The sequence below is a fragment of the Gallus gallus genome, chromosome 21 (assembly GCF_016699485.2).
Source record: "Gallus gallus isolate bGalGal1 chromosome 21, bGalGal1.mat.broiler.GRCg7b, whole genome shotgun sequence".
Classification (NCBI taxonomy): domain Eukaryota; kingdom Metazoa; phylum Chordata; class Aves; order Galliformes; family Phasianidae; genus Gallus; species Gallus gallus.
In genome coordinates this window covers 2,347,866-2,372,684 of record NC_052552.1, presented here as the reverse complement: position 1 = coordinate 2,372,684, position 24,819 = coordinate 2,347,866, and the positions used below count along the sequence as shown (strand labels likewise).

The following is a 24,819-nucleotide window of genomic DNA, read 5'->3' as shown; positions in this document are numbered from 1 at the left end:
CACACACGGCGCCGCCATGGCCGCGCAGCGGAAGCGGGCGGTGCTGCGCGGTGCTGGGAGGGCCGCTGAGGGGAAGCCGGCCCCGGCCCGCCTCCGCGCTGAGCCCGTAGCGCAGCAAAGATGGTTTCTCCCAAAACCCGATACTTAGTATTCTTTCAGTACTGGGGCACTAAGTATAGGTAGGTGCGGTGGAGGTCGGCCCTGCGCTGTTAGGTCCGGGGGAAAGGGGGGGGGGGGGGGGGGGGCGTTGCATGGAGGAGATAGGTAAAAATGGGTGTAAGGGTTGGGATAGAGATAGGCTGAGTGTGGGCAGGGAGCTGGGGTGTGCTGTTGGGTAGGGCAGGAAGCACGGCAAGCGGGCAAAGGGAAGGCAGGAAAGCACAGAGAGAAAGGCAGAGCGGTGAGAGCAGCACAGCTGGTGGCGTTATTTGCTGCAGGGGCTCTCTGGGTTCTGAGTGGCTCAGATGCTATCGCTGCCCTGGAGACAGAGCCGAACTGCTCCACAGCGCTGCTTCCCCCAGGCCTTAAACATCCCACGTAGGTGGCTGTGCTTGTTTATGTGAAAAAGAGGCTGTGGGACCCACCTACGTGAGGGTTCTGCAGAATAACACCACCACATGCCAAAACCCACGCTGATTTCTCAGGGTACGCTTTGTCTCCTTGTGGGCTCTGGCCTCGATTATCCACTGTGGTTGCGAGTGGGCCGGGTTTGGCCTCAGGACATCACTCAGCGCTTCTGAACCGTCTGTGGATGGCTGTGACTCCTGGAGCAGGGATAGAAGCTCACCTCTAATTGGGTCTTTGCAGCTTTCGCATCCACCATGCTCACAATAAAGGATCCTACAAATGGCATCTCACATTGGGCCTGAAAATGCTTTACCTGCATACTCTCATCCAGGGCATTTTGGCCTCATCTTCCCAGCCTGTCAGCCCCCATCTGAAGGGCCGGTACACAGAGTGGCATTGGAATGATGATTTTTGTTTCTTGTGTGCAACCACTGCAGCTGTTGTCCTGTCTGTTCTCCCAGTATGGTGTCCCTGTATGAAGAGGTCACTCAGCACCAAGCAGTTCAATGATTACCCATAAGTAAGTTCTGGTAGAAGATGCTGTCTTGATACATCTCAGTAACTGCTGTATCTGTTTTCCTCTGCAGTGGGGTAATGCAAACCTCAGCTGAGCAGTCAGGGGTTGGAGTCCAGAATTACTTGGAGGTATGTCTTTGCTAATCATATTGACATTAAAATGAAACTTGTGCTCACACCGTTGGCTATGGATATTATCGAGAATGAATATTATTTTGACACTGATTGTTTAGAATACGACCATTCAGTGTCATGACATACAAGTGTCTTACTGAGTGTCTAATCGCTTTAGGAATGGTGCTAGTAGGCAGGTGGAAGAATTGGACTGAGATATCCCACCCAAAAGCTCTGAGCATGGCCAAGACACGTCCAGCCATGCCTGTGTTAACTGAGCGAGGGTGAGGATTCTTGCTTTGCCTGCAGAAGTGTGATGAATTATGGCTTGAAGAGGAGTTTTCAGGATGTGTTTGCATGGCTTCTTGCCTGAGACCATTGTGGAGAAAGTGTATAAATATTGTGCAAATCTTGAAAGAAGAGCCCCAAAGGACTTTCTATCTCATTTATCTAATCCTCTGAACCATCCAGTGTCTCAGCCCCAGGCGCCGGACTTTAGGTGAGCCCAGCAGTTGTTTTGCATTATCCAAGTAGTTTTGTTTTAACAAGGGAATGGGTAGGATGGGTGATTAAAGGGAAAGAAAGGGGAAAAAAAAAAAAGACAAAGAAAAGGAAAAAGATAAACTTAGTTGGTGTTGTCTTTTCACAGTATCAGCATTTCTCTGGCCAGTTCTGGGATATGTGCTTTGCTTTCATGTGGTGGTATTGATGCTGGGCACTGCTGAGCAGGGCTGCATCTATTAGAACCACATGGGATGTCTTAAAGCAAATTTAATAGAAAACTTCTGGGGCCTGTAGGAATTTATCTTCCTTCCTCCATTCCTGTGCAGCCTTGAACTTCATAACACTCACTTCCAAAGCCAGGAAGGCAAGTGAAGAGCAAGATTAAATCTGTAACGAGATCCTTGTTCCGTTCTGTGTATGATCAGACATCTGTTTTGTTTGCAGTTACAGGCAAGCAAATAACCTGTGAAGTGTAGACTTCATGTATCAACAGCTGGTGTCCTTAGAAGTGTAATGAACTGGTTTGTGAGTAGGACATGCAGCTCTCTAGGTGACAAGGTAGAGCTGTGGCTGAGCAGGAGGCCTGGCTGCAGCCATTTGTCACCATACCTATCATAGAGGACACAAATGGTTCTGCAGTTCTCAGTACTGCTATATAGCAGAGTCCTCAAACTGCATAGAAGAAATAGAAACTTGTGTTATCTCTGTGACAAACACAGGTATTTGAAGGAGCTTTTTAATTTGTATTTGATGGGGGATGAGCTTTGCAGACAAAACTTTCCCTTCTTGGAGACAATCTATTTGTCTTGAATTACTTGGAAGCCCAGCTTGCTAGCTATGAGTCCAAGCCAGAATTCCAGACTTTCCTTTCCCAAATTGGGATGTTTGAGACTGCTGACTTGGCTCCTTCCAACAAGGAGAAACACGTATGTGGTGTAGGACTCCACACTCTAGTCTGAATTCTTACAAATGTTCCTCCTAAAAATGACCATCTGCCATGTAGCACCTTTTGCTGAAGTGAGTAGCTTTCACTTGTGCTACCAGGCACCATATGCAAGGCCCGGTAGGATCTACAGAAATCAGCTCCCTTTTGTATTTGGTTTGAACCATCTCCTGAGCATGTTGTTTCCCATTGCACTGGAGAATGCTGCCTAAAACTAATCGTCCTGCATGAAGCTCTGTTTTGGCCAGCAGCTTTATGCTAAGTCCAGATATTACTCCTTGTGAACAAAAAAAGAGGGGGAAGGAGAACACAGACAAAGTGTGCTTTGCAAGACAGCTTTAGTACAGCTTCTTTCCTCCAAGAAAAAAAAAAGGAGGAGGAATACTACAATCACAAAGATTAATGCAGTGGAAGGACAATACAGGAGTATAATAGCAAAAGAAGTAACGTGAATGAAATGGTGTTACAAAGGAAAAGGACTCACCCATCCCTGAAGATCTAAGCTTACAGACAAACTCCACAAGGCAGGGATCTCCAGTCAGAGATCCTTCCCTAATGGCAGTCAGCCCTTAAATGGGGTCTAAGAGAGGTGCAGCCAGGTTCCTCCCCTTCCTGTCCTACAGGTGAATTGCCTTCACCTGTGCTCCCAGGGCTGACCAGCTCCTTTCCCCAGGTGCTCAATCAGTGGTTCAGGCTGTGACTCAACAGTTCCCATACAAGGAACAAAGGGAAAATTGACCTAGAGAACTGTTACCTTCATCACCTGTTTGCATAATAATTCCAGCAGCCTGGGAGGTTGCTTTGGAAACTCTCTTTTCCAGCAGAAGCTGCTTTCTCATCTTTTTCTTCCTGGTTTTCTCTACAGCTTTTCTCTCTTCCTCTGGGAAGGAGTTAGATTCTTAATTAGTTTCAGTTGACATAATGCCCATTGAGTCAGCAAGGCTGTGATGTCTTGCAACCAGAAGCTCCTGCGTTATTATTTATTAGAACACAGCACTTTATAAACTGTGCACCATCTCCAGCAATGCAATGCAGTCCCTTGTGTCTGTGCATCTAATGCCATTGTAGCTGTCTTCTGCTGACAACACCAATAAGCAATCCAGATGCTGGGGAGGAGCAATAGACACCTTTCCAAAGTACTCCTACTGCACGTTTTTCTCTTGAATGTATCCATCTGCAACTGACTTGACAGGTTCCTTCTATAGCTCCCAGATGCTCTGCAGGGGTCTTTTGTGGCTGAGCATCTTGAACACTTCTTATTTAGACTTCAGGGAGATACATGGATGAATTTTTGCTTCCCAGACGTAGCCAGTGCATACTGACAGGCCTGTTCTTCATCTTGCCTCTCCAACGTTTGTACAGAGGGAAAAGAGAACAGGGCTGTGAGTAATATGAGAAATCTGGAATGTGGATTCATATCATTCTGGCACACAACAATGGAAATTTCAGTGGCGTTCAAAATATGGAAGTGCTTAGTGAACGAAACCTGTTAGCAGCACAGACCTACTAAATGCAAGTAATACTTTCCTTTGCATCACTGGTATGGAGAGCATTAGAAGTATAGAGAAACACCCAGGGATTCTGGTTGCTGCTCTAGAAATATGATTGTCTGGAACAGCTGTGACTCTAGAGGTAAAGATGGCATGAAAATGAGTGAGAACTAACTCAATGAGACACCTCTAGCACATGTCAAGTCAAGGTTCCAGTGTTTGTAACCTGCCAAGCAGAATGCTGGCATGCCGTGTGGCCTAAAGAAGGGAGCAGAGACCTGTGAACTTTGAGGACATGAGAGAACACAGCTCCTCAATTCCTTTGTCTCTTCTACTGCTTTTTAGCTGGGTGCCCATCGGTAAATTGCTTAACTTCTGTCTCAGTTTTCCCCATTGGAATCCATAGTTGATACCCAGCAGTGTAAGGGTCAGAATTAACAGCAGTAAAACCTTGGGAGTTCCTCGGATGAAAGGCCTACTCCTTGTAGGGGCTCTTTTTTTTTCCCTTCCTTCCTCTGAAAGGGCAGGTTGCCATTCAAGCAATTACTAAATGTAAATAATGCATCTTTTTTCAGATCAGCATGGGTTGTATTAATGGATTAGAGTATATAGGAACCAGTGGAGGACGGTAACAGATGTCTATAGGCTCAAAGGCCATCTGGATGGTGCAGATATGAGACATATGCATAGGTGAAGGGGTCATTAGTGAATTGCCCGTGAAGAAGTTCAGCAGTTCAGAAATTCTGTCTGCAAGGAGATTAATTAGGGTAGGCTTTAAGTGGAATATTTAATTTAAATATTTAAATGGAAGCAGCAGTTGGTCATGGACTCTATTATCAACTGCATGCCTGCTGGGCTGGGGGGAGAGCCCCCAGATGAAGCTTTCAGCATTCACAGGCTGAGATTTGTTGTTGATGGTGATTACATTTCTCCTTGCATACCTAGCACAAATATCTCTCCAGAGAGCTGTGTCTGGGAGGTAAGCGTGCTGGAGAAAGGCAGCTGTGAAAATACAGTTTTGGTGGACCTGTCCTTTGGTTCTTTACTTCTATGGATTCAGTGGCCTGAGCAGGGAAACAGTCAGGTTTGCCTTGGAGCCTTCGACCCTCTCTTCCTCTCCAGTCTGCTCTCCAGAACAGCTTAACCCTTTTGGCAGACGAGAAACCCAAACTTTTCAGTGTTCCTATAATCCAGCTTTGTTCAGATGTGGTGTGTGAAATAGAATGCAGTGTGGGGAGCCACAGGAGTGTTGTATCTGAACTTCTTCAGCTTCTCCATAGCAAGAAAGGAGGATGTTCTCTCCTGCCCTTTCTCCCTCTGTTCCACTCAGCTATGCTCACACTGGCTGATTTGTGCCTGGCAAAAGGAGGGGGAGGAGAGGCTGGGGAGAGAGAGGAGTCTGCAAAATACAAACATATCTTTGCAGAAATTCTTCTCTTCAAACACAGCTTTTGCTTAAAGACAAAGTGTTGAGGCACAAGACATGGTCTGCTGCATAAAACTTATTTAGTTTCTGTCTGCTTCTCTCTGCTTAAGGGTGATAAATAAAGATTTTTATTGTTAATTGTAACCATATGTGAACTCCAAATAGAAGGATTAGGAAGGGGAAAAGTCTAGGGTCATTTCTGTTCTGTTTCCCAAGCCTTCCCCTGCAGCTCAGTTACATTTTTTCTTGCCTCCCTGTGCATTATAATGATATGTTTCTGAGAGCCCAGAATCCTGTCTGCTCAAGTTGTAGGAATCTGGAAGGCATTTGTGAGTCAGCAATTCAGGCTTTATTGACTCTTGGTACGAAATTGAAATGTAATAAAGACCGCTGCTGGGTTCACCACTCAGGAGGGAAGATGAGAGAGAGAAGGAAATTTCCAGTCATTCATCTGGTTTCCTGCTTTTTTTTTTCCTTCAGCAGTTCAGATATGCTTCATTCATACACCATAATAAATTACATTAAGGGCCTGTCCTCACAAAGACAAAAACTGTATTTTGCAGGTGCAGTAACCTACTTCTAAACCTTACTGTACGGAAGGTGGTTTTAACTACTGCTCTAGTAAGTTACTGGAATCTCAAGCAGAGTTTGCCTTTGCCCCTTACCAAAGTCCACCCTGGCTTTGCTAAATGTAGACTGATATAAGACCCTTAAATATATAGCATCTAATTATCTCTGTTAGCATCTCTTTCCCTCCCTGTGGCTATTTCTACCTGCTGGGATGGCTCAGCATCAGCTCCTCCACTGCTGTGTTTTATTAGAGCTATGCCTTGGTTCTCTGATCTGTTACTGTTTCTCAGTGGGACCAATAAACGCATTACATCAGTGCTGTGCTACTTCTCATCTGGTCCCCCAGCTCCTCCTCTGCTCTGAACAACTGATGGAAGCACGTTGCCCTCTGTAGCCCTGCTCCTTTCCTTGTGGACGGGAAAGAAATTCTGCCAGCAGCAATAAGCTGCTGTATTTTACACCATTTTGGCCTGCAATGGAACAAAAGGCTGCAGCCTGAGCTCCGTCAGGCCTCTTAGCTGTAATGTCACTCTGCCATCCCTGTGTGCTGTTTCTGTCTGAGTTCTGGAGCTCTCTGTGAGCATGCACTGTGCTGCTGTTACCTGCTGCTGATGCAGATTGAATGCAGTTCTTAGCAGTCAGATGCAGGGGTTGCATCTGGATTTAAATTAGTGATTCTCTGTTCTCTTTTCTTCCGCCCAATCATATAAAGCAAAGGCCAGGGAGGTAAATATTCTTGTTTTATGTGTAAGGAAGCTGACGTGGCATATTGTATGTTCTCTTTAAAATGATTCTGGGACACAAGGTGAGAAACCAAGTAGTACTAGCAGAAGTCAGCAGGCCCACCTCCATCCATCTCTGCAGCTCACAGTAAAACTCCCTATTACTTCTGTGGGAACAGTAAGGAGGCATGATGTATTTAGCAGGGAGGAGGACATTGTTTCCTGGGGAGCTCTGAGTTTCCTGTTCTGTCTCATGTTCGATTGCAGAAGGCAGCACAGAACCTAAAACCTGTTGTTCCCATCAAGTTCCACATCTCCAGCCGGACAGACAGTGGCGTCCATGCGCTCTGCAACTCTGCTCACCTTGACATCCAGAGGGCACCGGGGAAGCCAGCTTTTCAAGAGAGAGTACTCATTGGTTGTCTGAATCACCACTTGAAGCCTGAGCCAATCCGGTGAGTTGGTGGCAAGTCAAAATCCTTCATTTTCTTCTTGCTTGAGAAGGGGGAAAAATGTAGCAATGATCTCCCATCTTCACCCAGGAGATAAAATTGCTGTTAATGTTAGCAGAGTCCACTCTTACCTTCCCAGCTACACCAAGGCTACCGCATGATGTGATTCAGAGAAGTTGCATCAAGAGCTCCAGTGAAATATTGCTGTAACAAAATTGGATTGATTTTGCTCAGTGTGGTAGATAAACAGTCCTTTTTATCCTATACAGTTGTAAATGTAGTCGTGTAAATGACTAGAGAGAGCTACTCTCTACTCTTTCTTGAGTTACTTTGTATGAACTAGAAGCAGTTGAAGGCTTAGACTGTCCATGTCTATACAGCATTTGTTGCACTAAGACATGGCTCTCTGGGCAGTACCCTAACGAGCAGCGTGGCAGGGCACTTCAGTGTGTTGTACAAGATGGCTGATTTGTAGGAAGTGTTTGGATGAGCAACAGAAGTTGGATGCAAGATGCTGATTGGTAATTACTCAGAGGACCCAGTTGCTCTGTTTCGTGTTACTGCAGTCTGATGGCATGAACATAAAGGAAGATTATGAAGGCAAATTCCCCATACCAGAGCAAGAACCCAGGACAAAAAGGCAAATCCCTCCCCACCCAATGAAGGGATTTTTGTAAGAATAGCAGCCTGACTATGAAACACCCTCCCCCTTCCCACTTCACCCAGTCTGCTTTATTTTCTAATCTCCTCTTTGTGAAACAGGGCCCGACCCAAATGCCGACGCAGCAAGGCCTGGGATTTGAGGGCTGACATCATGCCTGCATCTGCCCTTCATTTTGCAAGGGAGGACTCCAATTCTCCATGGCCTGGGGAAGAGTGAACCCAGCTCTAGATGTGCAGGCACCCGAACAGTTTGGTGGCTGAGGAGGGAGATCTGAATGGTGACATTTCTTTTTCTCCCAGGAGGTCCTCTGTGCAAGTCCCAGATGCTGTGTAAAGTGAAGAGAGACTGTGAGTTGGCTGAAGCTGTGATATGCCCTGTTCTGTTGTGAGGGTGCTCACTGGCCTTAGCTCCGTGCCTGACCACGGTCCTCATCATCAGACACTCTGAGTTTACCAGGATGCAGTCAGCTCTGCTTCTCCCTCCTCCCTTGCTCTGAACCTTTTACAAATGGCTCAGCTGCTTTCCATTAAGGAGCTTGGTGACAAGCATGAGTCTAAATGGATCAGCAGCCAACCCCTCCCTCTGTAAATATTACTTTGCCAAGAATTCTCTCCTAATGCTGGATAGAAAACCCAGCACTTTCATGTGGTTGCAAGCAGGGGGTAATGGAGAGAGATATCTTTGTGAGAACTCGTTGTTGATAGAGCTTGAAAAGGAGACCAGATTCCAAACCGGCTGGCTGTATCATTAGCAATAATGATCTTCTTTGTAGCTTTGCGGCATGATGGGTCTCTTCTAGAAAATGATCTGTCTTTTGCATTTGCAAAGAATTTTTGAAAGGATCTTGTCTGCAAAGATCAGAGTGTATTCTGCAGATGGGTAACTTGAAGAGGTCATTGCTATCATGTGAGTAGGGATAGAGCAGTAGATTCTTGCCTTCTATTTCTGGTTTCAGTTTGGTAAGTACTCCATAAAAGCTGTCTGGGTGGCAACAAGACAGAGCTGGGATTCATCCCACCTCCTGCAAATCGGTTTTCACCTTCTGTTGTCAGTGGAGAGAGGAATTGGTACTTCTGGAGGACACCTTTGTATTTAATACATTGGTGTATCTAATTAGATGTCTTTGGCCTCTTCTTCCTTCAAACTCTTCTGCAGGTTACACTGTCAAAAAGCTGAAGAATGCCCTCAGTCTTTATTTACCTGCAGTCTTGTAAAAAAGGGGACGTTAACAAGGCTGGAAATGTAGTGTTTGAAGAACTGGTGGAATAAGAGACTCCCAGCTTGAAAGAGCCCAAGATAGCAATTGCATCTACCAGGAGAGGCAAGAATCATGCGAGTATAAATGGGCTTTTCTGAAAGAATCGTTCTATGGGAGATTATAAAAGGATGGTTATTTAATAAAAATCACTTAAGTGTTAACAGGAGAAGCTCAAGGGAGATGAAATGCTTGCGGAGACATGTAGACAGAGGAAAATAAATGGAGTACCTAATTATATTACTGTGTTTAGAAGACGCTGGAGGTCCTAGGTTCAAACTCCATTGCAGGCCTGGAGGATGTAGTTTGCATTTCTGATGGGAGTTTATAGCAGTGAAGCGGTCTTCTGGGCTTGTTATTGCAAATCTTTGCAGAGGCCTGTGGCTCAGCTTTAATTTCTTCTTCTGTGGTCTGAGCCTTTGCAGTGAAGAGGTGTGAGCCAGAGGCGCTTAGGCTGACAAAACTCCCTGCAGCACCAACCTTTTAAAAGTAAATAAATAGCTTTATCTATTACTTGGTCCCAAACGGTATCAAATGTTTTGGCTGCTTTGCATCCTTTCTCCTCCATTTATAAAGCTCCAAAACCAGAGGGGCATATGATAGAAGGAAGACTACCTTCTGATGAGAGGCATCCTCTAAAGCAGTGTCTGCAGAGAGAGAATACCTCTGAGACAGTGCCTCTTTGCTGCCTACTCCCAGCAGGATGATTACAAGCCACAACTCTGGACTATGGGAAAATAAAATCCAGCAAAAAACTGCTGCCTTCAAATCAGTTGTAGTGCTCTGGAGATGTGCAGAAATACAGGGAAGCTCTGCTTTCTCCCTTGCCTGAGAGAAGTTTGTTTCCCTTCTGCCAACCTTTGCAACCTCCTGTCTACTAAGCTGTCCCTCGCTTAGGGACAACAGGCATTTCTTCCCAGTTGCTTTTATAGAAGGCAATTAGAAGCATTCAGCAGCCTAGCAAGCTGCTTCTTGAGTTAACTGCCCAGTGCCAGTGGAAGATGAGTGGGCATAGCTATTCCCTACAGCCATCGTCTGCACGTGTGAAATGGGGGGGGGGGGGGGGGATCCCTGTTCTGCTCTATCCAGACAGAAGCAGTCTAGGTGGGATGCTCCTTTATTTTCATTGCCGTGGCAAAGTCTTGGAGGTTGTGGGGGGAGGTGGTAGGGAAGTGACCTACTTTCAACTATTTCCATCTGCTACAATGAGCTGCGTAGCTGCCTTTAGGAGTGAGCACAGAGTGCTGCATTGGGTATGCAGGTATCTGTCATTGGGAAGTCCATGGTCTTATCTGGGGCCACAGCCCTGCAAGAGGGCTTGGGCTTATTCTTGTAAGAGGGTCATTCACAAATGGTTTTCAGTGCTAAGTCCTGTCTGTCTACACACAGAGAGTGATGGCAGCCCTTCTTGTGGATGCAGCAAGACTAAGGTGAAACAGATAGAAAACCTTAGAATGCCTGATTGTATTCTAGTGTGTGCAGGAAGATGCTTGATCAAGAAAGCGATTCATGAGTATCAGGAAAAATAAGAATGCCCAGGCTATGAGACCTCTCTTACAGGCTCATTAAAGCTGCTGGGTTTCTTCCCTCTTCTTACCAGTTTGTCTATTAGAACTGGCTCAGAATTACCAGTAACAGTGGAGCCACTGATCTGCCTTTGTGACGAGTCTGACAAGCAAAACAGGAAGATGGCTGTTTGCTGTTGCTTAATATACAAGGTGACAAAAACTGAAAAAAACATCACCATGAAAATTGTGCACTGAAAGTCTTTTTTGATGGTTATTGTGGTTGGGACATCTGGTTTTATCATCCACGTTGCATCTCTTCCACCTCAGTTGATGCTGTCCTGCAGACTTGAGGGCTCTGGGTACAGCCAGTATGCCTTTGAAGGCAAGCACAAACACACTCTGTCCTTTGAGTCAGTGTTTTGCAGCTGCATTAGGGCAGTTGTGAGCCAAGTGAATAGTCTGGAAGAACTCATCAACTTGGGAATGATGCTGCAATAATTAGTTTCTTGTTGGCGAGCCTAGAGCAGGGACAGAGTAAGTATTTGTGTGCCTGTCAAATTCCATGTCGAAAGTCCCTTTATGGCTGTGCATTCAGTTAGATCTCTGAAAAAATGTTACCTTGGCCATCAGCACGTCTGGGTAAGAGTCATTGGCAAGGAAATGTTTTCCAACAGGGCTCAAAGGAGACCAGCTCTCTCCTTTTGGTTTTCCTGCTAAAGAAGGTAGTGGATGAAAAGTCCAAAGGGAATTATTTCTACAGCTGCTTTGGTAAAAGGAGGAATAATTGCTGTTTTCTCCATTCTCCTAGCATAGTAGGGATACCACAAAAGAACTGGTAAGAGTTTTTGTGAAAAACACACTTGACATTTGCAACAGCCACTGAAAAGTGGGTCATGAGCTAGCACAGCATAATATTCTCCATATGTGAGATACATTTCATCCTGAGGATCTCAGGAAACCTCAAACATTGTCTTGCTTGTTTGTTTTTGCAAAACTTTCCCTCAAGTGATTCATATTTGTACATGCACATGAATATTTCAAAGAACGTGTACATACACGTGAGCCTTCACACCCGGCTGTGTGTGGGAATAATGCAGGCTCTTTAATGGTGCCATCCCTGAGAGCAGGAACCAGAACGCAGCATTCAGCTGAAGAGAAAAGTGATGGCAGCCAAAGCTGATTATTGGCTGGAAGTTTGGGTCAGGATGCTAAGAGTTCCAACAGTGAGATCGCTAGGAAGTGTGTGGGTTTAGAACACGGTGTAAGTAAAGAATCCATTGCGTGTTTTAATTCCACCTATATGGAGACCAGCAAACGTTTTTGAACTAGTGCATGGCATTTCTGTCTCTCTCATTCTCTTCTGTCCTAACAGCATTCTGAGTGCCTATCGAGTGACCAACAATTTCCATGCACGCTTCTCTGCGCTGTCAAGAACCTACATTTATCGGCTGTTGATGGGCTGCACCCACCATTCTGAAATACCAGTGTTTGAGAGGGATCTGTGCTGGGCTCCCCCTGGGGGGTGAGTGTCTTCCATACGCCCTTGGGCAGCTCTGCAAGGAGAGGTGCAGAGGGGTAATTTCTACACATGAAACCGGATTCCCACATCATATTGGAGATATTGAACATTGGAGCGAGCTGCACTGAGTTACATTCAGTGAGGCCTGAGACGGTTCTTAATTGTACAGTCAGCTGTAGCTGTTGTTAACATGCTGAAGTACTCAATGGCTCTGGGCCACATCCATGAACAACTCTGTGTGCCCTGCGTGGAAGCAATGAGCATTTCCTCAGATAACCTTGCCAATTCACACAGCAAACCCATTCTGACAGCTGGCTGAAGGGACAACGCTCTCATACGGTGCAGGCAGAAATGCATCACATGGCAGATGTCACAGCTTTAGGTGTGACCATACAAAGAAGGCAGTCAACGATGAAGGCTGGCAGTTTTTTCTTATCCTATTTCTGGTGATGGCTGCGTGTAAATCTTTGCTCTCATTCCCTGTCTGAATGCTTTTACGTTTGAATAATGAGAGCCAATGACTCTGAGCAACCCTACAGTAACAAACTAGTGTATCTAGCTCAGCATTCACATGTATTCCCAAAAACACTTAAGACATAATAAACAGTGGGTAAGGAAATAACAAACAGACCCTAGAAGAAAATCAGTTATTGCCCTTCAGACAAGGTTGTACTGAGATAAATATACATTCAAGAACACTGGAGTTTTTCACATTATAGAAAAAACCAAGGTTGGAAAACCATTGTGGTGTTTGATATTTTCTTACCTGGCAACACCTTTTTGAGTTCACAAGGTACTGCAAAGGATTTTTTTTCTCTTTTCCTCCACTCTAGCCATAAAGCTATTTTGAATTCAACCACATTAAGCAGTACAGCAGGATAAAGCTTTGTGAAAAAAATGTGTGCCTGCCAACCCCTTGCCTAGCCTGGGGCTTTGAGCACCTTCAGACCTCAGGTCATTTGGCATCTTGGTTTATGGTTTGGGCTCTTAGAGGAAAAACTCCACCTTCACAATGCTGCCATGTTCTGTCTGCATGCTCAGTTTAAGCTTCTCATCAATTAATTGGAATTTCACCCACATAACATAACTCAGTCCCACCTAATGCTCCTTTCCTTTTCAGCTACCTCAACGTGCCTGCCATGCAGGATGCAGCACAGTTCCTGCTGGGAACACACGACTTCAGCACTTTTTGTTCACTCAACTCTGAAACACCATTTCGGTCTCCAGTCAAAACCATCCTACAGGCAGACATCCAACCCTCTTCTGGTTTCCTATCCCACCACTATGAATACAGGTGAGAGCCTAGATACTCAGCTGAGGAGCTGCCCTGATCAGCTAGTGCTTGCTCTGTCAGAAAAGCTGCTTTCCAGTGCTGTGCTGAGAACTGACCTCCTCCTCTCGCTGCATTGCCTTCACAGCCTCAGCAGGGTTCTGTCCTAGGGACAGTTTGGGAAGGATATTTCTTTCCTTCTCCCAGTGACCTCAGGGAGAAAGATGAGCAAGGCTGAGGGCAGGGAAGCTGGCCCAGTTGTTCGTACAGCAAGGCAGGATGTCAGAAACCGATGTATGGAGTCTGGCACAGCAATTACTGTGTGATGCTGAAGATCAGCACTGCCAGGGGATGGGATTTTTATTTTCTTTCCTGCCTCTATCTTAGCTTTGCCTAGAGGCTGCAAAGAGGAGGAAAAATAACTCACCCGACACCTAGGGCACTGCTGTAGCTATGCATATCCTCTCAGTTCACACCAGTAACTCCTGCTGCCTTCCTGGGGGATGCTGATGAAAGAAAATTCAATATGCTTCAGTCAGTACATAAAGAAAGGATTGTTGTGTGTCAGGTTCTTCCAGGACCAGGTCTTGCAAGTATTGAAATGAAGTGGCTGGATGTATTGTCTCTCTCTAGCAGAAACTGAAGGTTTTTTTCCCAGAAAGATCACATGTATGTATCATCTGAACATGGCCCCTGCTTTCATGCTGGATTCTTTCAGAGAAACATGGCTGTTGTGTTCCAGCTTGAAAGCAGACATTGCTATTGTCTGTCTCCAAACCACGTTTGCCTTGTTTCCAAATATTGGAGAACCCTTTTCTTTGTAGTTTTCCCCAACAGCCCTCCATTAGGTTTGAATATTTACTGAGTTGTCTGCAACAGTAAGGGCTATGCTTCAAGCTTCAGCTGAGCTTCACTGCAGTTTGCAAATAGCCTGCTCTTTCTTTTCCCCCTTGTCTGAGGATGGTGTGTTTTGCCAGCAATAGTGTAGGATAAAAGCCAGAAGGGAACTGCAAAAACAGAGAGAGATCTGTATGCTCTGAGTAGCCCTGGTCTTTCAGTTCCTCTCAGTCTCCCTATTCAGGGTCAGGAGGAAAAAGGCATTTTGTCTGATCCATGGTTTCTTTGCACAGTATTGGTGCTGCGAATACACAGCTGCATTACAAAAAGCCACCTACTTGGGTATGGCGTATTCACTGAAGCTCTGTGCTGTACAAGTACAAGGACATGGGCAGTGAGTGCCAGATGGGTCGCTTCCTTCCTACTTATTTGCAGCTAAAACACTGCCTGCATTGGAAGAGGAGGGCTGGAAGGGAAGCTGGGTGCTGTTACCTGGCTGCATTCCTGCTGTCTGTTGTTAGGCTGCCACTGCTGGCTGGAGAGCTTGACCACCACACAAGTAAGCAAAGTACTTCACCACTGAGCTAACCTGAAAATAAGCATTAACAGTCTCATCAGGATCAGCTGTGAGTGCATGCAGGTCGTGTTATCTTCAAAATCCAGACCTACTATCGTTGGTTGTCCTGTCCCTGAGATTTGATACAGATCAGCTTTTTTACATCTTTAATTCTATTTAAAAATAAAAACGAAAGGAATTTGCCATTCCTTGCGTAACTTGCTGCATAAACCCATCCCACACAAGACCAAAAACAGCTCACAGGAGAGAGCAAACCAAAAAATGAGATGAGAGGCATCAGGCTTGTTGCTGATAGCATTTTTTTGCTTGGTGACACATGCAGCCAAACTTGTGTTTTGTAACAAGTCATTTTTTTAATGTACCAATATTGATTGATTGATTTACAGAACCTCTAGGCTGAAGGGGGTGGCTCTGAGAAGCCTTGTTTTGATGCATTTAAACGGCACCTAACTCCCTTACAGCGCTTCCTTAGTTATTAAGGCGTTAACCAAAATCATGAGCTTTCTGATCTAAAGAAAAAGAAGTTCTGGGGTGAGTGTGTTTGTGCCAGGCTGAGTGGGTGTTTTTCTTTGGCTGATTTTGGTTTATTACAGTGTCCTAGTTCTAATCTGCAAAACACCCTACGGGGACAGCTGCAGTCATGGAGCTTGGTGTTTGCTTTTGCCCGTACTGCAAGTAAGACAGCAAGTGCCTGAAGTGCATGTGTGTTTCTTCCCTGCAGTGGCAGAATGAACTGCCCCTGCAATGAAAGGGCTGTGATAGTATTAAAAGCTTATAAATAGATTTATTTATATATTTTAAAGTCTAAGGAGCTTTATTTTTTACTTCAGAGGGAGGAATCTGCAGAATGATAAACCAAGGTTTCTTAGTCAAATAATACAGCTTTTCATTCGCATTCTTCCCTTCCTTTCTGAACTTAAAAACCAATCTTCTGAATTGACTGCTTGTCTTCTTAAATGATTCCTTCCGTCAAACTCAGTTGCTCAGCAACACTGAAAGTGGAGTTAGTGTCCTATCCATCCAAAATGCTTTTGAGTGCTGAGGATGTGCTTGGAGCCTCAACCCCATTCCCAGGAAGCAACTGCTCTGTCACCTGTTTTCTAGCTGAATATGTATTATTCATTGCAAGGTGCTGCCTGCTGCAGCTAAGTGGAAAAGACAGACAGAATTCATGCTGGTAAGCAGAATTACTTATGAGATTGACAAGAAAAAGAAAGTTTCCCACCTTAAGAAAAATACTTTGTTCTCGTTCGATGTCTACAAAATATTTTTCCAAAGTATCTCAAGCTATCTTTTGCAGCTTAGTGTGTCTGCTTGAGATACCCGAGGCAGGAGGACCCTGGCTAGAGGTGGTGCATGCAAACTGTTTCTTACCATTGCTGAAGAGCTGAGCAGACTCCTGGCTGCAGCGTGGTGGGTATTTGTGCACGTGCCCAGCACTGCACATGTCTGTATGCCACGTCCTCCTTGCTGTAGGGAGAGCAAACCATATGTAAGTGATGGAAGAATTGTCATTTCCTGACATAAAGAGGAATCCGGGGGTAGGAGTTGCCTTTGCATTTACCAACATACACAACAGGGAGGGTTAAAAGCAGTAACATATCTGTGAATCCTCTGAGAAAACAGCTTGCAGCTGCTCCCTGGGGTGATAATTTTAGTCTCCCTTCCTGCTCACCCTTCCCCAGTACCCTATGCAGGCTGTGAATCATGTTGTCCCTGCTTCATCTTTTTCCACCATTTACAAGAGCTGTCTTTTAAGCCATGGGCAGCCCCCTCCATTATGCCCAGGTGTTTCCAGCAAACCCAGCCTGTCCTGAACCCCCCAGACAAATATGTTGCAGCTGTGCTTTTCCCACAGCTGATTCGAGTCTTCAGAGCCCCACACAACTGGGCTCATGGCAAGGGAAAGGAGGAGAGGTTTTGTGTGTAGACACCTATGGACTTTTAGTACTGTTTGACAGTATTGCCCTTGTAGGGAGCACTGGTTACCACCTTAAAACTTTCTGGACAATGGTATCTGTACCAACAGATTTGGAGAGGGGAAAAAGATATGTTTTCATGCAGTGGTATCTATCCATCCATCCTCAAATATTCCTCTGCCTTTTCCTGCTCTGCTTACTCTCAGCCTACAGCTGCCCCAGAACTGCTGCCCAGAGCAGGCTGTGGGGTGGTTTACATTCTGAATTCTTTGCAGGGCAGCTGGCTTCCTCAAAAGTCTATTTTGTCTGTCTGGATTTGAGCTCCTGAGCCTGCTGTGGGCAGTGGTGAAGGAAGGGGCAGTGTGGGGAGAGCAGTGGAAAAGAAGACCGATCTGTTGTGCAATGCAGATCAGAGGCAATCAATGCAGCCTTTTTGCAAGCATCCCTGATGTGGAATGATGGATGTTGCTGCAGTTGGTTACAAGAGTCTTATTTTGTCTGCACTGTTTCCCCCTGCCACAAGATACCCACTGCTCGATCTCCATCCTGATGGTTTTGAATTCTCTTCTCCTTGTTGCCTTCATCTGAGTGATGCACAAAATTCAGTCCTTTGTCACTATGAACCCTTAATGTAACATCCCCAAGGCACTCCCCACAACCCCTGCTCCTGTGCTTGCTCCCTATCATGGCACTGAATTACAAATCCTGCAGACTTTGCTTTTGCAGCCCTCCATGTGTCTGCTGCTAGAAGAGCTGCAGGAAGGAGAGGTGCTCATACCAGGGCTGTGCGCTTCCTGTGCCCCAGTGCTCTCCTCTCCTTGCAGGATGCTGTTAGCAATGTGCAAAGGTTTTGGTCTGAAAAAATGCTATGGGAAGAGGCTGAGGCTGTTATGGTAGTCTTTGTTAGGCTGTGCACATGGTGGAATTAGAGCTTCCATAAGTGTTGTTTGTGACTTGACAAGTGAAAAGCTTTTATCAGAGCTAGAAATGTTCAGTCACGTCCAGAATGATTTATGGGATGGCAGAAATGCTGCTGAGGGCAAATCATTTAGTTCAGCCTGACACGAGGTAAGCGCTCCTCTTGGGTGAGATGCAATGCTGACATTGCAGAGCTCCACTTTGGCAGCAGGTTTTTAAACATTTGCTGCTCTGCTGTCCACATCAGGATTTGATCTTTCCTGGAATTCCGCCAACTGTTTTTCTGGGGAAAACATCTGGCAGAAGAGTTTGTTGCAAGAAGAGGAGAAAGCGGTTTTCAGGTTGGAATTTGCCAACTTGACAGTACTTTCAGTGCCCATTATGCCCCTGACGCAGGACAGTTACCCAGCACTCATCAGCAGGCCCTCTGCCATCCTTTCTTCACCAATCCTTCTTCTCTTCCCTTTTGGTTCATTCCATCCTCTCCTCCTGGAGAGCAGCAGAGCACATGGGTGTCAGTGCAGCTGTCACCTTGCGTTCTGTTTGCTAAGTAAAGCCATCTCCTGGCCAGAGCAGAGACTGGTGTTTGAGCTCTGGGAGCTGGCCTGGCTTTGTGGTCGCATTCTCAGCCACCATAAATGTTTTCATTTCACTTCTCTCTTAGAAATGTCTAGAGAAGAACCATCCTTAAGCACCGAAACCTCCGCTGTTAAAAAATAATGCTACAATTAAGGGCTATTTTGTCTTGTATGGAATCTTGCAGTTTGTACCTCCTCCTTGGAGCTACCTCCTCCAGTCAGGTCAGACAGTCTGCAGGTATTTCAACTCTTTGCTCTCCTTTAGCACAACAGACACGTCCTCTGCCTAAACAGAGGTGGTGTTTGGAGCACTTCAGAGGTGCCCAGGAAAAAGACTAATTCTCTGTGTTCTCTCTGCAGTTTGCACTTCTAAAAGAGCAGCTTGTTGGCTTTGAGGCAGCCAGTGACTCAAAGTAGCTTACATCTCAGCAAGCATCTGCCCCTCCTGTTGAACCAGCAGCCCTCATAGAGGCTCTAGCTGCAGGATGGTGTTTTGCAACAGCCTAAAGATCCATCTGGCAGGCTGGGCCTTGAAGTGCTGAAGCAGAACTTGTGCTTACCGACGTCTTCTTCGTCTGAAGGCTTCAGAAGATTTGTAGCTGAATTGTTGCTCCTTAATCTCCTTTAACTGTCCTGGAGGTGTTCTTATGATAACTCCTTTTTTGTTCCAAATCCTGTTAGTTTGAACTGATTATTTTTTATCACAGGGAGGTTTAGGGGAAGGCTGCTGCTTCAGCGCTGCTTAGCAGTGGCACTAAGCCACCAGATATGGCTGTAAAATTTCCCTTTAAAGTGCTTGAAATTTGGGTGAAAAAGATGTTGTTTGTGCCCAGAATGAATGGCAAAGCAAGTGAGAGTTTCAATTTGTTGCCATGCTTCTGTCAAAGCTTTTCTTCCCATGTAGAACAGCATTTACCCAAACAGCTGGGCTCACCTACACAGTCCCTGCCACAGCATTGGTGTTTTCACAGCCAGCTGCCCTGCCACCCTGCCTCTGAGCAAAGATAGGCCCCTGTTTTATGCAGGGTTTTTTGGGAATTGAAGCTTTTGGGCATTATGGCTTGGGCCGTGGTGTCCTTTTGCCTGCCTTGGGGCACACTTGTCCTGTCCCTGGCAGACAGCTCTGCTTCCAGCAGCTGACTCCAGTGCCATCCCAGCAATAAATAAATGATTGCCTCTGGCTTTGGACAGTGTGTGCTTCACGTGGCCCTGTTCACTCTCAAGACAACAAATCTGCTTTTCTCATACACTTGCATTGTTCCCTTTCTGACAAAGGTGTCTTTATTTCTCATTAATTTCTCTTATTAATGTTACTTCTCCACTACAGATGTGTGAATTATTTCAATGTAGCCATAACTGACCTATGTAGTTGTTCCCAACAAAGGTAAACGGCAGCATTTGAGCTAGATTTGTTGGCTATTTGTAGCTCTAATTAGTGATCTTTAAGGCAGACATGGATCTCAGCTACCTGTTCATTCTGCTCATGTTCAGCTACGTCTTATGCTGTTCTTGTAAGAAGTTTTCACATTTGAGATGTGATTTTTAAACGCTTTTTTTTCTGTTTGTATCTGTAGGGGACTGCAGTTTTGGGAGCTGAAGTTCAAGAGCAGATCATTTCTTTACCGACAGGTACTGTTCTGCTCCGTGCACCCTTCGTCTCCAAGAACCCAAGTATCGCTCTCACTGGAACACGATTGATTTGGCAGTGTTGCATCCATGTGAAGTGGCATCTCTGTTGCAGAGCTGGTCCTATAGCTTCATGATACACACAGGGACCTTGCCTCTGTGAACCGAGGCTCCGTGTTTGTTGGTTTGACCCAATAGAACCAGACTGCCTTCGGTTTGTGTCTAAAATGAATGACCAAAGTCACAGAATGGAGTGGGAGGATGGAAAGTTTTGTTTTCCTCAGTCTTTGTCCTTGCAGTCCGAGTGGTAAAAACCAAGAGACATATGTTCTTGCTCTGCTGAATGGCACTGGGCCCAGTGAAGGCTGCCTGGAATTTTACTTTCTGGCTTTGGAGCATGAGGTAATTCTCAGTGTTGCATGAAGGAGAGATGGGAAGACCTGATTCAGCTATGCAGGCACGACTGCAGGATCGTTCCCTCTGTCATGCTGCTGGGTTTTCTTTGAAATAACTCCAGTGGGGTTTTTGCTGCTGTCCTCAAGGGAGACGGCTCTCTCCACAACTTAATGGATCACCTCATTAGGAAACAATTGGCTGTTCTGTCTGCCTACTCCGGGCACAGTCACACTCTGGAGACAGAATAGGCATGGGAAGGCTTGTTTTGGAAGAGAGAGGGGGTGTTTTGTGGGAACAGTTATTTTTTATTCTGTTTTGACAAACTAGATTTGTTTTTATCCTGTGCCAAGCAATGCTCCGTAAGCTCTCTGACAGTGGGTGTCTGGATATGAGCAGGGGAAGGACGATAACATGCTTGAGAAGGCTTGATACATAGCAGGGATCTGCTTCATCGGCTGCTCTTGTGACAAGGAGAAAATGCTGGTAACCCATTTAAGGCATTAGACTGGAAATGCTACTTAGTGACATTGGTAGCTCTCTCTTTCTGCACAGTAATGCTGAGCCCACTGCCCTGTGTGAGTGGGGCTTTCAGCAGCAGCCTCAGAGCCAGCTGGCAGGCCAGGGGAGAAGGAACAGACTGTACACGGTGAACCTGCACTCTTGGACCTGAGCATCTGCTTCTGCACTCTGTCACAGAGAGCTTACTGGGCTAGATGGACCTCTGATGTCATCTCATATGGCTGCTATGTTAGGTTTTACCATCTGGATGTTTTTATTAGAGAATAGGGTTAAACAGCCTCAGAAACTGTATGTGTATCTTCTCCCTGAAGGACGTGGAGCAGTGGGGAGACACCAAGCAGGAGGCTGTTTCAGATGCCTCCCATCCGTTTGGATTTACACCAGCTAACTCCACGTGTGGAGACATCAAAGCTGAAGTCACAGCGTGCAATGACCCCTAGTGAGGGACAGATAACATAACATACACTTAGGATCTGTGCTTCTTCTCCATGACAGCAGAATGGCTACAAGGCAGGCTCTGGGCACCACGTAGTGCAGCTTAGCTCCAAGCAAGGAGGTGAAAATAATGCCTGCCTTTGGATAAATGTATCTTTGCTCTTTAACGGGGATGAACTTGATGAGGTTGCTTAGTGGACTTTGGTTTAATCTTTTGTAAATGTTATTTTAAGCACCGTATTTGGAGAACTGGTTTAAGTTTCCCATCTCTGCTTGCCGTGATTCCTCCACAAGGAGCTGCTGTGCATTTGCGACTGGGGGACAGTTTGGTGGGCATGGAAATGCCACTGGGATGTGATGAGAGCACCATGGCTTGGGGGCAGCCCAGGGAAGGGTGGCTTTCAGCCAGGAGGATGCTGATGTGCGAGGGTGTGACAGTAGGTGAGCACTGGGTGTGAAGTTTGTGCTAACCCAGTCGATTTGGAATTGCTTAGTGTGGAGGGGAGGGAAGCTGTGACATGTGGAGGTGTTCAAAATGCCAATCTGATGACTTAGTTGGCTGGTGGGCTTTCTCACTTGGTGTGTTGTTTTTTCTCCTTTTGCTTTTGTGGCTCTCTGAGAGAGAAGCAGGCCCCTACGTAGCCCCCACCTGGAAATTGTTGCTTGTGCATCAAGAACGTGTGAGCCCAGCTCACCCAGCAGCAAGTGAGCTTCCTGTCACAGGCAGCGTGTGGCTGCTGCTGCTTTTGAAATAGAAACCATGTCTGCTCAGCTCTCTTCCCACCTGCGATGAGAACAGACCTGCTCCAAGGCAGTGGAACTGGAGATGGTTGTGTTACATTGTGTTACAGGTCTTGATTTTCCTGGTGCCCACAGTTGTAGGGAGGGAAGGGGCTGTTCTACCACACAAACCACTGCTGATACAAAGAAGTGCAGGACTCAACCTCTTAAATGCTACAAGGGGCAGTTCCTAAGCTGCGTGCTGTCTTTTCAGGTCCGAAGAATGGTTGGAGCTCTGGTTGCAGTTGGCCAGGGAAAGTTGGCACCGCATCATATAAAGGAGTTGCTGGAGATGAAGGATGCACGGGCTTTTCCACCGTTTGCCATGGCTCCATCATCCGGACTCTTCCTAAAATCAGTAGAATATAATGAAGCAGGTAAGGGAATGGCAGGCAGTGACTTTACGTCTGTGGGAGTCAGGCCTCATACTGAAAGGAACTGAAGCCCCCACAGCCCTCCTTTTTGTGCCATTTACAGCAGTTGCTGTGGAAAATGAGTGTTAGTTTTTTCCTGATAGATTTCTTCCTCTCACTTGCAGGGTAGTCAAAGAGAAGTCATGTTGATGTTGACTTTGAGCCTTATTTTGTCCCTGGCCATGTATGGTAACCAAATCTTTTGTAATACCTGGTGCCTGTGGATCCACTTCTGTTCACTCTTGGTTTTTACATTAATAAAATGTCCTCCTGATTGGCAGACAGAGAGAGCAGATCATCCCTTTGCTTACATATCAGCTTTCTTAATTGAACAGCATCTAAATCATGAACAGTGAAGACTTTTAGCTTAGAAAATAAGAATAAAAAGGCAAACTTGCAGAAGATATCAAATTGATGTCAGCAAAGTTTGGTATTCTTGTTAGGGATGGAGGGTATTTAATATTGCAGGGAGTAAAATGATGTTGAGAGCAGACAAAGATATCTTTGATTGTAAATCAAACTCTGTGTTATTGTCTTACTAAAGAGAACCAGTGAAAATGATAGCAATAAACATGTTCACTTGCTTTTTTGATGAGATCAGTGAGAATCTGCAGAAGATAGAGGCATCAGGTTATATTTCCTGGCTCTCTTAGTGCTGCAGGAGGTGTTAATATTAAAACTACGGTCCCTTCTCTTGTTGCAGAGATGAATGTGCTGCCTACCACATTTCTCCTGCTGCAGTGCTGAGGAAGAGGTGCTGTCAGCTTTCAGTTGTGCACTTGCTGCCTGCTTTGTTTCAGCAGTAATCCTTCCCACAACCACAAATGCTTCTTCTCCCTTTTACTCCCCGCTTACTCCAGTGCATAAAAAGGACGTCCCAGCACACTGCAGGCCTCTTCCAGGCTGCCTCGTCCCAGGCAGAGCACAGAGCTCCTGCAGTGGGCTTTGGGAACGCTCTCTCCTGCTGCAGCTGTGCACACACTGGGGCTTAAAGACAGAAGGAAAAGGGAAGCAACAGTGAGTTGTGCAGGGAGTTTCAATGTAACACTGGGCACTTGGCCTGGCCTTGAAGAGGCAGCTGCTGCTTGTGGGTTTGGGCCCTCTCCATGGTGGTGCATTTCCTAATAATGCTGGCTGTGGAGCTGCCTGTGCCAGTGGGGAGGGAGCCCAGGCAGGAAATGAAGACCACAGACTTTAAGAGCTTTCAGTGCCATCTTTTTCCCTAAATCAATGTTTTCTTTTTTTTTTTTTTTTCCCCTCTCAGATTTGCAAACAGTGACCCCGGGAGAATAGCAGCTCTGTCAGCCGTGTCTGAAAGGACTGTTGTTGTGGATGTGGGATGGAGGTTTGCAGAGCTCTTTACGCAATATATGGTCTTATATCAATAAACATCACTGACTGTAGGCATCTTCCCATCATTTGTTTGCTAAGGGGAAATGAAGAACGATGCTACTTTCAGATTACTGCCTTTTTTTTTCTTTTCCTGATGTGTTTTGTGTTTTTTGTTTTGTTTTAGTCTTGCCTGCTTGCCCAAGCAACAGCACATGCGTTGGGTAATGTGTGTGGGTTGTTGTATTATTTTTTTTAATCATGAATGACACCAGAATTGCTGTTTGGGTTATAAAACAGCTCTTGGAACGCTGAGTTACAGGAAGGAGGATGAAAGTTGTGACTTCTGAAGAAACAGCACCCAATTTAAACACTTTCCTGTAGTGGAAGCCATGTGCAGCTCAGATGCCTGGTACCATCATAATTAATCTCTCCTTTGTCTGTGAGAGGAGAAGAATTAGAGAGCTGACAGTTCATCGTAGCTGAGCTGGTGGAGGGGATGTCCTTTGTTATGTGGCAATTCAAAGTGATGCTGACTATTGCATTCAGGTAACACTGAAGGACTAAGGAGCTTCCACACACTGAGTGGGTGGTGAAGGTGCAGGTGGGATGCAGCACCTCCCTGCCCTCCCTTAAGGCCCTCAGCAGGGAGACTGAGCTTAGTGGTTGGTGCTGCTGCAGGGCAGCCCAGCCCATCCCTGAGCCTTCCCCAGTGTGAAGTGATGTATGTCCCCTCGCTCTGTTTCCAGAGATCAACATTTGACAACATGAGAAGGAGAGGGAGGAAACTTCTGGTTATTCTTACTTGCTTGGGGACCAATTTCCAAAGACAGAACTTTGGAGGCGTCCTAACAGAAGAGAACTGAAGCCACCATGGTGCCAATGTGGTATGTGTTTGTGCTTTTCCTGGTAGGGCCTTGCTGCATAAGTACCTCTAAGTACGGATGTTGTAATGTGCTTTCAAGGCGAGCA

General features: G+C 45.8%; 1 protein-coding gene and 1 long non-coding RNA gene across 7 annotated transcripts in view; one reads left to right on the top strand and one right to left on the bottom strand.

Moving 5' to 3' along the window:
• Positions 1–78: 78 nt before the first annotated feature.
• Positions 79–23,981, top strand: PUSL1 (pseudouridylate synthase-like 1). Of its 6 annotated transcripts, XM_040651160.2 has the most exons (9): positions 79–179; positions 1,155–1,212; positions 7,120–7,307; positions 12,104–12,253; positions 13,371–13,544; positions 19,924–19,978; positions 22,320–22,482; positions 22,644–22,707; positions 23,222–23,373. In XM_040651160.2, exons 1-8 carry the CDS (start codon positions 121–123, stop codon positions 22,646–22,648), a joined length of 852 nt encoding a protein of 283 aa, XP_040507094.1. In that variant the 5' UTR covers positions 79–120; the 3' UTR covers positions 22,649–22,707; positions 23,222–23,373.
• Positions 8,009–24,819, bottom strand: part of LOC121107372 — a 20,699-nt gene continuing 3,888 nt past the window's right edge. The window contains exons 2-5 of the long non-coding RNA XR_006931972.1: positions 16,309–22,454; positions 14,850–14,946; positions 13,948–14,026; positions 8,009–9,703 (exon numbers count right to left, since the gene is read on the bottom strand). This is a non-coding gene — a long non-coding RNA (uncharacterized LOC121107372). The remainder of the gene's footprint in view (positions 9,704–13,947; positions 14,027–14,849; positions 14,947–16,308; positions 22,455–24,819) is intronic.